General features: G+C 41.6%; 1 protein-coding gene across 7 annotated transcripts in view; it reads left to right on the plus strand.

The window, feature by feature from the left end:
* Sfmbt2 (Scm like with four mbt domains 2) overlaps positions 1–15,116 on the plus strand; it is a 192,298-nt gene that overhangs the window by 11,589 nt on the left and 165,593 nt on the right. For all 7 annotated transcript variants that reach the window (XM_027405128.2, XM_027405133.1, XM_027405132.2 and 4 more), the window contains exon 2: positions 10,117–10,262. In XM_027405128.2, the coding sequence (XP_027260929.1) occupies positions 10,166–10,262 (97 nt within the window). In that variant the 5' untranslated portion in view covers positions 10,117–10,165. The remainder of the gene's footprint in view (positions 1–10,116; positions 10,263–15,116) is intronic.

Below are 15,116 nucleotides of genomic sequence, written 5' to 3' on the forward strand. Positions count from 1 at the left end.
AAATGGTGCTGCTCACAGTGAGCTGAATCTTCCCATGTCAGTTAATTTAATTAAGATACTTCCTGTAGATATGCCTATAAGCTAACCAAATGTAGACAAGCCTTCATTGAGTCTCTTCCAAGGTGATTGATTCTAGGTTGTGTTAAGTCATGATTAAAGCTAATCATCACAGATGCTTCTTTTAAATTTTTAGTTGATCATTTTTGTTTGTGGTCTGTCTGTCTGTCTGTCTGTCTGTATTTGTATTCCCGTGTGTGTGTGTGTGTGTGTGTGTGTGTGTGTGTGTGTGTGTGTGTGTGTGTATGTGCAGGCATGTGGAAGGTAGAGGTTGACCCTTGATATCTTTCTCCCTCTCTATATTTTGAACCTAGAGCTTACTGATTCTGCGAGATTGGCTGGCCACCCAGTACAGGGATTATAGACTTTTACTGCTACACATGGCTTTGTTTTGTGTAGATGCTGGGACTCAAATTCAGGTCCTTATGCTTACATAGCAAGCACATTATCAATGGAGTCATTTCTCTAGCCTTGGAGGCTCATTCTGCGCATGCCACTCTGCGAGCAGGAGACTCTGCTCCCTGTATAGTTCCTGTAGCATACTTTGTTGAGGATTGAGTTAAGGAGGTCCATTAGAAACAGAAAGTTGCTGTGGGAGGTGGTGGCTGCCTCTAGCTCTGGTATTTTCTCCTGGAATGCCTATTATTTCCAACATATCTTATATCCTAGTACTGGGGTATGAATCTGATTGCAAAAGAATTAGCATTTCTTATGCTGGAGCAGCAATTTGTGTCAGATTTCAATCTATTTAGAGTGAAAACCAATGAAGTCTGCTTGAAAAATGGAGAGTAAATTGCTGTCCTAATCAAGGTAAGTCAGACTCTGTGCTCATGGAAGATGGCACCATTCCACGGACCTTCTGCCCCAAACAATCAGCCCATCTCATTTGATGATGGGAGGAGGCAGGGCTTGCCTGTTCCGAGGAAGGCTGAGAGTTGGCTGGTGAAAGCAGGAAGCGATGCACTTAGTCAGGCATTATTAGCAGAATGAGCCGGGTGACAAGGTGAATATAAATAAAAGGGATGATGGTAGCGCTTGGCACTTAACACTGCTTTTCATCTTCAAAGCCATTTGCAGAAGCATTCTCCTCAGGCCCTTACGATCCCTGGCTGTTTGCACTTGGCTTCTTAGGAAGAAGTTAGGATTTTTCAGAGATCAAATTTTGGTTCCAAACTTGGTTGTGCTTCATTTAGATTCTTTGAGATTTTCCCCTTTGATTGAAATCTTTCCAAAGGTCTCAGGTTGGTGTACTGAGCTCATTACAGAATTCCTAGTGTGGAGTGACATAGCTGCGATTCAGACATGCAGAGCTTCACAAGCCTTTAGTGCACATCTTTGCATTTTATTTTACCCTCTTTTTTTCTGAGTTAGGGAATAAAATAAATAACTTGAAGGTAAGCACAAGTCAAATGAGCTTTTGGAAAATAAAGTATGTGGGAGAGCTAGAGAAGGAGCCAAGGAAGTGCTCTTGATGGTAGACTAGGAAGGCAAAGGTTTAATTTTTAAAAATTAAAGCAGTGTAAAATAAAAGGAGAAATGGCCAAGGTCCAACTTTTTAATGAATGAATATTAAAATGAAAGGGAAAGTGGAGGTGAGGAAATTAACAATAATTCCATAAAGTGTTCTAGAATTGAAGAAATTGACAGAAGTCAGTGAGTGCTTCCAGATCTTCAGATAGATTGCCATGAGACACAGTGTTGTGACATTTCTAAGCATCAAAAGACTGATGGCATCAGAGCTCTCCAGGGTGGAGGCTGGCAGGCAGTGGGGGGACATCCTTCTATCCTTTGAGGATAGATGTCTTTCTAATTGAAGATTTAAAAAAATTACATTCTGTTTTTAATTCATCGTGTGTGTGTGTGTGTGTGTGTGTGTGTGTGTGTGTGTGTGTGTGTGTGTGTGTGTGTAAGTATGTGTCTCTCTGTTTGTATGTGTGTGTGCGCACATGTACCACAGTGCATCTGTAGAGGTCTCTCCTTCTACCAGTGGGTCCCCAGGTCTGAACTAAAGTCACTAGACTTGGTGGCAGTTGCTTTTATCTTGCTAGCCACCAACTTAAGATATCTTTATCCACCTAAACTACAGGTTAAAATATAGAGCATATCAAAACCACTTTCAGCCAGACAAGGCCGGGCACATTCTTAGGGAGCTGCTAGGAGGGTGCTCTAACAGAGACCAAAGGGGCTATAAAGTAAAGTCTCCAGACATCTCCTATGCCAAGTTAGGAAGGCTCCAGTGTGGATTAGAGCAGACTAAGGTACTATCGGACACTGCCACAAATGAAAATTAATGCTGTTTCCATACTTAATTTATTCTTTTATTTTGTATGTGTGTGCATGTATGCACATGTGTATGTACATGAATGCTTATGTGGAGGACATAGGTCAACAGTTAAGTGTCTTCTTCTTACCTTCAACCTTGTGTTTGAGACAGGGTTTTACTGAATCTAGAGAGAGCTCACTGATCTGCTAGACCGCCTGTGCAGTCATCTCCAGGGATCTACCTGCCTCTGCCCTTAGCTCCTCACTGAGTGCTAGGGTTACAGATGACTGACACCTAGTTTGCTTGCTTGCTTGCTTTCATCCTTTGTCCCCTCCTTTTTCTTTCCTTTCTTCTCATCTTCCCTCTCTTTCCTCCTTCCTTCCTTCCTTCCTTCCTTCCTTCCTTCCTTCCTTCCTTCCTTCCTTCCTTCCTCCCTCCTTCCCTCCCGATCTTTCCACTCTTCCTCTGTCTCTGTCTCTCTCTCTCTTTGTCTCTCTCTCTCTCTCTGTCTCTCTCTCTGTCTCTCTGTCTCTCTCTCTCTCTCTCTCTCTCTCTCTCTCTCTCTCTCTCTCTCTCTCTCTCTCTACGTGTGCTGGGATCAGAACTCAGATCCTCATGTTTTCATGGTAGGCACTTGTAGATGGAGCCACATATCTCCCCAGCCCCTATATTCGTTATTATGAAGAGGAGCTGTAATTGCAGTTTTTGTTTTTGTTTTTTCTTTGAGACAGGGTTTCTCTGTGTGGCTGGCCTGGAACTAGCTCTGTAGACCAGGCTGGCCTTGAACTAACAGAAATCCACCTGCCTCTGCCTCCTGAGTGTTGGGATTAAAGGAGTGTACCACCTACGCCCAGCCATAATTGCAGTTTTGCTGGCTTTTTTATGTTCTTCAGAGTTAGCTCAGGCAGTGGGTGATTTCTGTTCTTTTTTCTTGTGGAATTGAAATGTCTCGATGAACACATCAATGCATACTGTAATTCTTTTTTAAACCAGAGATGGCATTTGCAATGCGAATAGTCTTTTCAGCAAAACTTTTCCTACTTGATAATAAGCATAAAAACATTACTCTATTCATTATACAACCATTTTTCCTGCTCTCAAAGAATTGTTACAGCATGATAAAATGCTCTCTATATAATTGGGTTAGATTCTGAATTTTTTATGAACTCACAAAAATATGCACCAAGAAACCATCTCGAGAAGATAAAATACATGAAAATGATTTTCTTTAGGCGTTAGGGTTAAAAGTGATTTTCGTTTGCTGTTTTATTTAATTTGATTTTCCTGGATTTCTGTCAAGACTTCATTCACAATGTATGCAGGAAAGAAACTGTAAACATTGTTGAAAAACTGAAAACATGCCATGCCATTGGCCAAAAGAAGTGTTTTTCAGCCATAGGAGAAGGCATAGAGAAAGGCTGGTGGGGCTGGGACGGTTGCTTACCCAGGAAGGTGCTCTCTGTGCTAGCGTGAGGATCTGAATATGACACCAACACCTGCATAAAAAGTAAGCTGTTCTTGTAATCCTGGCTGGGAGGAGGTGGAGCCAGGCAGGTCCCTGGTGTGAGCATCCTTGACACCTGCTATCTGTGTTTGGCTTCCATATTGCATGTGCATACATGTACACTTACTTCCATAACCCTGTACACACACATGCATGTGCACACACACAAACCCCTACAGAGAGGAAGGCTTGGAGTGAGGTGAGGTTTAACTCTCCCACTCACCCTGGGAATTTTCACTGTGTTGCCAATATCATTTCCTTTGAGATCTATTTAGAATGATCCATTTGGTACCTTTACATTAATGTCTGACTTAGAGATTACCCTTGCATGGTGCCTTGTGAGATACAAATGAATACAGAGTTAAATCACTGTGGACTTTATCAATGCTCCCCTTCCCCTTTGGTAGGTGTCACAGAAGCCACTGATACCTACCTGATTTATTAATAGATACATTCACTCCCCCTCCCCTGTTTTCAGAAAAGTTATGTGTCTGACAACATTTTCAGGTGGGGTGCTTTATCTTTTGAATTTACAAATAAATAAGAAAAGTAATTGTAGTCTTAGTGTAACACAATAGATTGGTTTCTAAGATTGCTTCTCCTTTGACATTGTGCTCAGCACACTTGGCAATGGTCTAGATTTGAGAAAGCTTGTCACATGTTACGAGAGGGAAATGGGATTGTTTGTAGTTTCTTAGGCTTTGAAATCCCTAGTTCTCTTTTAACAAGCTTGACATTATTAAATTAAATGACTAGTTTATTTAAGAGAGCCAAGAACTGGTGGTGGTTTGGGGTGTGTTCCAGAGTCTCAAGTGTAGATTCTCAGTGCTGGGGTGTCTAGTATAAAATCTGTGGATATTTAAAGTGTGTGTAAATGTGTTCGAACGTGGTGAGTACATGAACATGTACACACAACTTGATGTTTTGTTTATTTAATTGAGAGTGTTTTTTTTTTTTTGGTACAAAATATGATGTGCAGTTGAACTGAAGGTTATTCACTGCCTTGGAATTGGGCTTTGGTTCCCTATGCTCAAGGCTGCTCAGTTGCTGTTGGTCTCAGCGTGTGGTCTTCCAGGATCAAGGTGTGTGCTTTCATATACAATCTTGCTTTTGATCTGTGTCTGGCAGTTGTTTTTCTGGATTCTTAGTTTTATAGAAGTGTGTCTATAATGGAACCAGCATCCTAAAATCAACATGATAAACCTTCTACTCTGACATCATATGATCTTTAAGTTTGGTTACCAGGAAATGTCCAACAGATTTTAGTGAGCCATATGACATCAAGTCTGTCAGGCAATGTTCTCAACCTGCAAAATTCCTAGGAGTTTAAAGAGCTTTTCTTCTCAGCTTCCAGACCCAGTCCAGTCTCCAGTCTGAGCCCATCCCTTCCCTGTATCTACCTATCCTTATTTGTTTGGTTGATTTTTTGAGACAGGGTTTCTCTGTGTAGCTTTGGAGCCTGTCCTGGAACTGTCTCTGTAGACCAGGTTGGCCTTGAACTCACAGATATCCACCTATTTCTGCCTTGCAAGTTCTGGGATTAAAGACATGAGCCACCACTGCATGACTTGTTTGTTTTTTGAGAAAGGGTCTCAGGTTGGTAAGCTCCAAGGGTCTGCTTGTCTCAGCTTCTGTGGTGCTGGGATTGTATAAGTGCCATGTGCCCGACTTTTCTTTTAAACACCATCTGGAGATTGCTTCCTAGCAGACCTTCATGTTTGTAAGGCAAGCACTTGATTAACTTAGTTTTCCCCCAACTCCAGATATTTAAATATCAATTTGCTGTAATTAAGCCCTGTGGAACACACCCACAATCTCAGTACTTGGGAGATGAAGGGAGGAGATTCATGAATTTCGGTGTCATTCTTGGCTACATAGTTTGTGACTAACCTGAGATACGTGAGACCCCGTCTCAAATCTTCCTTCCCCTAAATCCCAAATTGCTGAAATTAAAATCCAGAACCTTAGTCACACTAGCTATATTTTGTGTGTCAGTAGCCACATGGGGCTGGTGGGTACCGTGTCACCAGGCAGGTATAGAAAGTTCCTTTGGATGGTGTTGACGCTCAAAATTGGTAATACCATCCTTCTGATTTTAGAGTTTTCTGATAACATCCAGTGAGTGTCCTTCTATATTCATTTTCTCCCTGACAAAGTTTTGCTTGTCTCATGCCAGAATTAGTTGTATTCTGTAAGTACACCCCAAATAAAGGGAAGAGGCTGAATGAGGCTAAGGGAGGGGGTAAGGTTTATTGTATTAAATGTGATTCAGATGAAATGATAGTCTGATGGAGAAAATACACGATTAATACTGAAGAGGCATCATAGAATCTCGGCCTTTTAGAGTTGAAAAGGATCTTTGATTGCACGTAATCAAACCTCTTATTTAACTGATGAGAAATTTGAGGCATAGAAAGGTTAATTTATGTCCCACAGCTTGATGATGACTTAGTTACTCTATATTCAAGTTAATGGCTCTTTTCATGGAGCCAAGAAGACTTTCCCAGTAAGTTCCCATATTGTAGTTCCGGGACTCCTCTGCTTTGGAGGTGAGAGGAGCCAGTTGTGTTGCCTAGGTTTATGGTAAGTAAAGGAAGTTCCCCTTTGGAAGCACAGCTTGCTGAACTTTCATTATATGTCTTTGGAAAAAAGAATTCTGCTACATTTTAATAGACACTTTTAACTTTGGCTTTGAAATTATAGAGTTTATTTAAAAATAGGAGTCAAAAGGTTTGGGAGTGTAGCTTAGTGGAGGATTTATAGATGAGGGTACTCTCTTGCATGCTCGCTCTCTCTCACTGAAAAGGAAATATGCTTCCTTTAAAAATAGCTCTTTTTTTGTGGGTTGGAGGTGAGAGTTTGTTAGGAAGAGGATTTCTTTTTTAAGATACCCTGTTACCAGGCTGGAGAGATGGCTCAGAGGTTAAGAGCACTGACTGCTCTTCCAGAGGTCCTGAGTTCAATTCCCAGCAACCACATGGTGGCTCATGACCATCCGTTATGAGATCTGGTGCCCTCTTCTGGTGTGCAGATATATATGGAAGCAGAATGTTGTATACATAATAAATAAATAAATTAAAAAAAAGATACCCTGTTACCAACCAGGCATGGCCAACATGCCTGTAATTCTAGTGTTTGGTGCATAGAGGCCAGAAGATCAAACGTTCAATGCCAGACTTGGCTACATAGAGAATATGAGGCCCATCTGGGTTCTATGAGATCCTGTGTAAAAAGTAACAACAAACAAAAGCTTAAGCAAAATATCTTCATGTGAGTGAGTGAGTGCATGCATGAGTTCTTGCGGCTCCAGTGTGTGTGTGTGTGTGTGTGTGTGTCTGTCTTTTATTTTGTTTCTGTGAAGAGTTGGGGTGGAACCCGGAGTGTCCCACATGCTAAGGAACACTTAAGTAGTAAACTAATCTCCAGCCTAAAATACCCCATCTTTATTTTGCTAAGCTTAATGGATCAATCAATTGTCACCAAGACTCGACCTCCCATCCCATTTAAAATAAAATAGACTTTAAAAAAGGAGAGTAAATAGAAATTTTTGTGAAGTAGTGTGCCATTCTTATATTTAATAGGTTTCCCCCAGAATGATCTATTTCCATGGGCAATATTAGTGGCTGAGAGCTGGCTGCATAGTGATTTATTCTAGACTCAGTGGCTACATGCTGTGAAAAGATTGTATTTTGTTAGTATTATTTCTACTTTGTTCTGTTGATTATGCCTTTCAAATGCTTCTTGAGCTTGTTTTCTTTCTTCCTTCACTGCTTTAGTTTTAGCCTTAACCATTGTCTGCAGTTTCATGTTTTTATTCTGCCTCTCTGTTAGTCAGCTTTCCATTGCTGTGACAGAATACTTGGGGAAAACAAAACAAAACAAGCAAAACAGAAGGAAGTTTCATTCTGGCTCATAGCTTCATGGTGTGTGGTGAGAAAGTGGAGGCCCAAGGTTGTCAGGGATCACAGTCAATCCTTCTCCACCTTATTCATTCGGTGAGTCACAGTCACTCAAATAAACCCAGAGCTCTGTAAGGAGGCTTACCATGCCAGCCGGCTTGCTCTGGAGTCCCCTTTCTCTACCTTCTGTGACTGGGATTATGTGCATGTTGCCATGCGCACCCAGTGTTTATCATGGTTCTGGGTATCTGAACTCCAGTCTTCATGCTCAGTCTTCATGCTCACATAGCAAATGTTTAGCAACTAAGCCATCTCCCCAGCCTTTGATTTAACTTGTTCCTTTCTTTTTGTGTTATCACTGCTGTTGACTCTTATTCCTTGGTCACATATCCTTATGTTTGCTTCCTAAACACAAGCCTCTGTGCTTAGAGAATATCGGATGAAAAAAGATAATCCAGTGTTTGGAGGTGCCTTATATCTTTGACTATCATCCTATTTGTTTACTCATGAGCAAGATGCCCAGATTACTGTGTAATGAACTACTTAAGGTGATCTTACACTTTCTAGTCTAGAGCAATTGAATTTTAATTGAGAAATAGCCTGGGCTCTTTCCCAACAGTGTTTGGTGTGTTTTGATGCAACAGGTGGATAAAGAAATACGCAGGGATTTAAGTTTCAGTGCTGGGTGTCTGGTACTTGGAAGCCTCTTCCTAATGATCGGAGATGTTTTATTTTCTTTTGCCATTGTGTGTGTGTGTGTGTGTGTGTGTGTGTGTGTGTGTGTGTGTGTGTGTGTGTGTGTGTGTGTGTGTGTGTGTAGCAAACAGTTATGGTTGTAATTTATTGAAAATATTCTTCTTTCTTACAAACATCCGGACCACAGTTTCTCTCCCTCCACTCCCCCAGCTCCCCCCACCTCCTCTCTGTTCTAGATTCACTCCCCCTTCATTTCCCAGATTCACTTTTTTATGAACCTAGAGCTGATCAGAGATCTGTTTTCTAGGAAAGAAAACTTAGTAATACTAGAAGTAGGCATATGTGTATGTGGTGTGTGTGTGTGTGTGTGTGTGTGTGTGTGTGTGTTAAGGAGGTGATAATCTTGGATCATTTACCAGCATGTGAGCTATACATTATTCTACTGCTAGGCATACATGCACCATATTCTTTATTTTGTTTGTCTAGTTTTGTCTTTTTGCTGACTTTAATTACATATGTAATATACAAATTATATATACAATTAAGAATTAAATATAATACAATATGTAAATACATACAAATTAAACAAACTTTAGAGAGGACGCGTGCCCCATGCAGGCCTTGAACTTGCCGTGAAGCCAAGGATGACCCTGAGTTTCTGATCCTCCTACTTGCCCTCCCAAGGGCTGAGTGCTGGGATTCCAGGTGTGTACCATCACTTCTGGCTTATGTGGTATTGGAGATCGACCTTAGAGCTTTATGTACCCTAGGTAAGCACTCTCCCAACATCCTTAGCCCCAAATGAATAAAGTTTTAAAAATGAAGCAGGAGGTGGTGGTGCACATCTTTGATCCCAGTATCCTGGAGGCAGAGACAGGTGGATCTGATTTCCAGGCCAGCCTGGCCTATAGAGGGAGTTCCAGGACTGCCAGGACTACAAGGAGAAACACTGTCTTGAAAAATCAAAATCAACCAACCAAACTTTTAAAAATGCTCCTTGGCTGTGCTATCTACCAGAGCTGAGTGTGCTGGTGTTATTAAACATTGCTCCTGGTATCTCATGGGCTCTGGTATAAATGTACTATGGTGTAGGATTCTATGGGACCCGCCTGTAATTTTACCTCTTTCTCTTCCCAGATATAACAGAATGTAAGTGAGGCGTGGCAGAGCTATTGTATGATGGGGAAATTTTTACCCATTTCTAATTTGTCAAAATAAGCAAACCAATGTGCCAAGGCTTATGTAACTGTTCTCAGTACCAACTCACTGTGAGACAGGATGACTTCTTACAGAGCCAGGCATGCATGTGGGACACTGAGGCTGAGGTGGGTTTGCAAAGTCACAGCATCAAGGGACAGATGGCTCAAGAGCCATCTGCTGTCAGCATGGTAGATTGGTACTTAGACTATACTTGTTGGTGAAAAAGGTGTCCATGTTAGTGGTGTTAATGACCTCTAGAACATAGATAGTTTTGCTGTGCTGTGACCTTTGCTATTGACACTGTGTAGAGATGAGATGTGCTGCCATTTGGCCTAATTCCTGGTATTTCCAGTTGGCAACTGCACCACCCTACTTCTGAGATGTTACGATGAGTTGGTGGTCACTCTGCTCTGGATCTGTTGCCTCAAGAGTGCTGAATGAGTTAATTTGATGTCTCTGATTAAAGTGCTTTGATTTTTTTTTTTGGTTGTCCTTAGATAACTTGCTGCAGGATGAACTAAGGGAAGAGGACATACACTCATCAGTATGGACAGACATTTGCCAGTTTCCAAGATGCAAAACTCATCCTCACCATTGGAAAAGCAAACCGGTCCAGCATATGGGAATGGGGACCTTGATTCAGGTAGGATTCTGCATAGTGATTTTTCTGAAAATTTGGTTCCTTGACCATCATTTTCTTGAGATACTCCAGAACAATGGGGACACATTTCTAGAGCTCATCTACCACCAGTTCTTGGCATTTGCTATCCTATCCAAGCCGTATGTCTACGGATACAGAAGCTTTCAAGTTATGAAGATTTTGAGTCAATATTAATATTGACCATATAGAGTGGGCTAGATTACAGTGTGGTGACACAGCACTTCAAAGTCTTTCTGCTAGTAAATGTCTATAAATATCTGTGCTGCCCCAACAGTTGTCATGGTGCTCTCATATTTAGTGACTGTACCGTCCCTCAGTGTTGCACCTCAGCAGTGACCAGGTTAGTTTTAACAGAAAAAGAAGAGCTGGGGGATAAGACACTGACATACCCTCCAAAGTATGCAGCATGGCTTTGGAAAGTGTGTAGTGTGAACAAAATTTAGGTCATGTACATTTGTGTGATGTAATTAGATAAAAAAGCAAAAAAGAATAAACAAAAAAACAGATTGTATTTGATTGGATTTTAATATTTAATGAATTTATAAGTGCATCTCTAAAAATATTTATGCAATTGTTTATCTTAAAAGGATACTTTTTTCTGAAAATAGAATTGCATGATTTATATATTAGCAAATTAACTAAGGGCAAGAAAGCCATATGAATCATTTATATTTGTTACAGTGAACTCATACAGAACGTGTTGCCCATTATCTTAGGGGGAGAGTTGACTATTGACTAATGAAATTACCAAGTTTGTTTTCACTTTAAAATAACGGATTGTATGTGTATGTTTGTATGTGTGTTCACTTATATGCCAGGGTGCATATGGGAAGGTAAAAGTCAGACTGCAACTTGGAGGAGTGGGCATTAAACTCAGTCTTCAGGCTTGGGAGCCAGCATCTTTACCTGCTGAGCCATCTTGCTGGCACCATTTTCGTGTTTTGAACAAACTAATCAATGATAGAATCAAAAATTGCTTGACACCATTGAGTTTATTAGATGAGATTTCTCCATTCTTTCCCTGCAAAGCTGTAGAAAGGGATATCTAAAGGACTAAGGAACGTAGTATGTGCTTCAGCATCAGGTCACTCCCTCTAGTTTTTCTACGCATAAAGAATGAATAAGAAACTTCTATAAGCACAGCTGGCACCTTGGCTCCCTTCAGAAAAAAAGGAAATGCCTTTCTGAGTGCTGGCTGTAAGGCTGAAGGTCCATACTAGTTGTTCTTTTGTTGAACTGTAGATTTGCTCCCCTGCCCCCTACTGTGTACAAGCATGTGCATGAGCTTGACCTCAGGTGTCTTTTCCAAGTGCTTTCCACCTTTTTTTTTTTTATCTGAATTGATTATTAATAATAGTTCAGGCAGAAGTTTGTGGGTCACGTGTGGTGGTCAGGGGACAACTTTCATACTCAGGCTTCTGCCACAAGCACTGTCACCCACTGAAGAACCTGGGGAATGGAGTGGGTCTGCTGGTTTTGCTTGACTGGCCAGCCTGCAAGTCTCAGGCATCTTCTTTCTCTCTCTGCCTCCCCAGCATCAGAATTGCAGCACTATACTCAGCTCTTATGTAGATGCTGGGGATCCGAACCCAGGTCCTCAGCAAGCATTTCACTGACTGGGGTATCTCTCCAGCCCCAATTGCATTTTCTTTTAATGATACTGGAGAGTGAACCAATGGCTTTGAGTATGCTAGGCAGGCACTCTGGTACTACCTCTGTGGCCCCCTGCCGTCTCTAGTCTTTTTATGTCTGCTCAGTAAAGTAATCTTGCATTTGGAAGTTCCTGGGCATTTCCTGTATTTTAATAGTGCATCCTCTGCACGCATCACTGTCTGTGGCTGTGTCGTTTTCAATGATAAGTTTTCATTTTCACACAGCTGCCATATTTCTCTCCAGCGTAAGTAGATTCTGAAGCTCATTACTGATAATCTACTGTCAGGAAATTATTCTTACTGACAGAATGATATCACAGTCTGGGGGATTCCAGGCTGAAAACCCATGGTAAGATACTCATTCATGATTTGTTCTTCACTCTTGTGTAGTGGATGGTTTAAATCATACAAGACGTTCCGATCTTTAATACGAAGATTGCTAAATAATTCTAAGTTATGCTCACATTTTGCAGCTTCTGATCCAGGTCTTTCCCCACTGTGCTAAGCACTTTTGTGTCCCTGTTTCTCAGTATTTCCTTATGTTTGTGATGAGGAGACTTTGATAGTGCTACAATTTCTTCAGATTATCAGACTAAATTAATTTTTTTGCTTGTGAATTTCATACAGGAGTACAATGTATTTTCATCATACCCACTGCGTCTTCTACCTCCAGCTCCTTCTGTGTTTCCCTATTGCCTTTCAAATTTATGTCTTCTTTATCCATAATTATTGTTGACATGCCTATATACCCTATTGAGTCCCATTAATGTTGCCTATATATCCTTGAGTGTAGCTGACCATCTGTGCATGGGCAAACTATCGGGGGGCTTTTCCCAGAAACAAAAAGCCAGACTCTCTCTCGGGAGCCATCTACCGCCTGTAGCTCTTCAATTATGGGTGGGGTCTATGTGCCCTTCCCCCACCCACACTGGAATGTTGGCTGGTGTGGTTTTGTGTGGGTAAGCATATTGTTAGGATTTCACAGGTGCAACATAGTGCCACAAATTTTAAAAGAGAGTCTAAAACTTTATAGACTACACAGACTGGCTTTAGTCTCAAAATCACATGTAGTTTTGAGCATTGAAGCTATAATAACATGGTTAAATATGATTCTTCAAGTCATTATTTTTTCAACCTGTTGAAACATGAAATACCTTTCTTTCTAGAGTCATTTAGGAAGATATCTGGTTGTGCAACTCACTGGGACATGCTTAGGGATGCTTGGAACCAGTTGAACTTTCTGGATGTGCAAAAGAAGGCATACTTGAAATACTTCAGTGGGTTCTAAATGGACTTGTGAATTAGGACAATAGGCATGTAAGCATAGTTTCTGTTGATAAGTGCTCATACTTTAGAGGCCTTTACATGTTAGTTGACCTAATCTTCAGTGCCCAGTAAAGTGATTGCTTTTCAGGTCTCATCTGGCAGATGAGGAAACTGGACAGCAAGGTGAAGTTATGCAGTTGGTGTGTTTGGAAGCAGGATTTAGTCTCAGGTCCTGGAGATGGTGCACTGAAGTCATCAAGAATTGTGACTCCCTCCTCCCTACACCACTCAGATTCCTTTTCCTTCTTCCTCTGTTACATGACAACACTATGAGACTGTAGGGAGAGAGAGAGAGAGAGAGAGAGAGAGAGAGAGAGAGAGAGAGAGAGAGAGAGAGAGAGAGAGAGAGAGAAACACGTGTGAGTGTGTAGGCGTCTCTATAGCTCTCTGCTGAGAACACTGTCCTGTCTGATGATCAAGGAACAGAAAACTTGTCTGGTAGCTTCAGGGAATTCCCTTTACCACTTAGTTCTGTCCATCCTGTCCCCTCTGTCCATTCTGTCTACTCTGTGCTCTGTCCACTCTGTGCTTTGTCCACTCTGTGCTTTTGACTGATTTAACTCCTTGCAGTGTTGGGTCTTCCATGAGATCTGTCCCAGCTGAGATTGAATTGAATAGTTTTTTCTCTTTCACTCTTGGCTTCTCCTAAGGAAAGCTCAGATCTTAGCTGGGATCAATAACTCAAATGTGAAGCCTGTTCTTGAGATAAGATGAAAGGACACTCCTCCCAGAAATAGAGAGAGTGTGTGTCTGAAGTAAGGACAGATAAACAAATAGCCAAGGACCCCCAGGTCTCCCCAGCAGGCAGAGCACCCCAGCAGCACCCTGAGGCATATAGGAATGGTGACTGGACTTCTGGGTGTCTTCAGTCAGAACAAAAGCAAGCAGAACGATGTGGGGATGCCATAATAAGCAGGTTCCGTGACGTGGTTTGTGAGGCTTGCTCAATGTACTTTCCCAGTGGAGCCTGTGGTGTTGTACATGCAGCCAAGGCCAGCCACTGAGTAAAAAGAAGGAAGCAGAACTAGCGGACTGAGTCTTCCAAATTATAAAAAAATAATAGGGCTGGAGACCTAGGTCAGGCAGAGGAGTCCTTGACCTTAGATAAGGAGGCCCCAAGTTCAAGCTCCAGAACTCATGTGAAAGATCCAGTGTGCTTATCACCAGTGCAGGTGCTGGGGAGGCAGGTGGAGATCCCGAAGACTTGCTGACTGACCGCCACACTATCCTAATTAGTGAGCTAGTGAGAGACCCCCCCATCTTAAAAACAAGGTGGATGGCTCCTGATGAATGACAATTGACATTGATCTCTGGCCTTTGCATGTGCACATTCTTAGGCATACTCACATAGATGAACACACTTATACATGTGCACACACAAAGAATGTCTATGTGTACTAAATATAGTCCTCTCCATATACATAGTCTATGTGTTAAGAGACAGGTCTACTTACGTGATTGTACTTGCTTGCTTGAACTTAACAGTTTTCCTGCCTCAGCCAGCCTAGTGTTGTGCCTGGCTCTCACTGGGAATATATCAAAGAAGCAGGCCTCTTTTATTTGAGAGAACATGAATCGACACTTAGAAAAATTCAGGGACTACCCTTCATCCCCAGAACTGGTTCTCATGGGTCAATATTAACACCCCCACACCCTACTCCCTCTTTGAACTTCAGGCTACAATTGTGTGTTCAGTCAGATCCATGGTGGACTAGCAGCTGCAGTTCCTTTCTGAGTTATTTAGATTGCTGCTCACAGTTGTGCTGTCTCCTCTTCTGGTGGTAGGAGGAACTACCAATATCTAGAGATGCTTTAATGTCTTCTTCCTATCTCTTTCTGAATTTCAAAAGTTACCTAG

This window comes from Cricetulus griseus, chromosome 3 (genome assembly GCF_003668045.3).
Source record: "Cricetulus griseus strain 17A/GY chromosome 3, alternate assembly CriGri-PICRH-1.0, whole genome shotgun sequence".
Classification (NCBI taxonomy): Eukaryota; Metazoa; Chordata; class Mammalia; order Rodentia; family Cricetidae; genus Cricetulus; species Cricetulus griseus.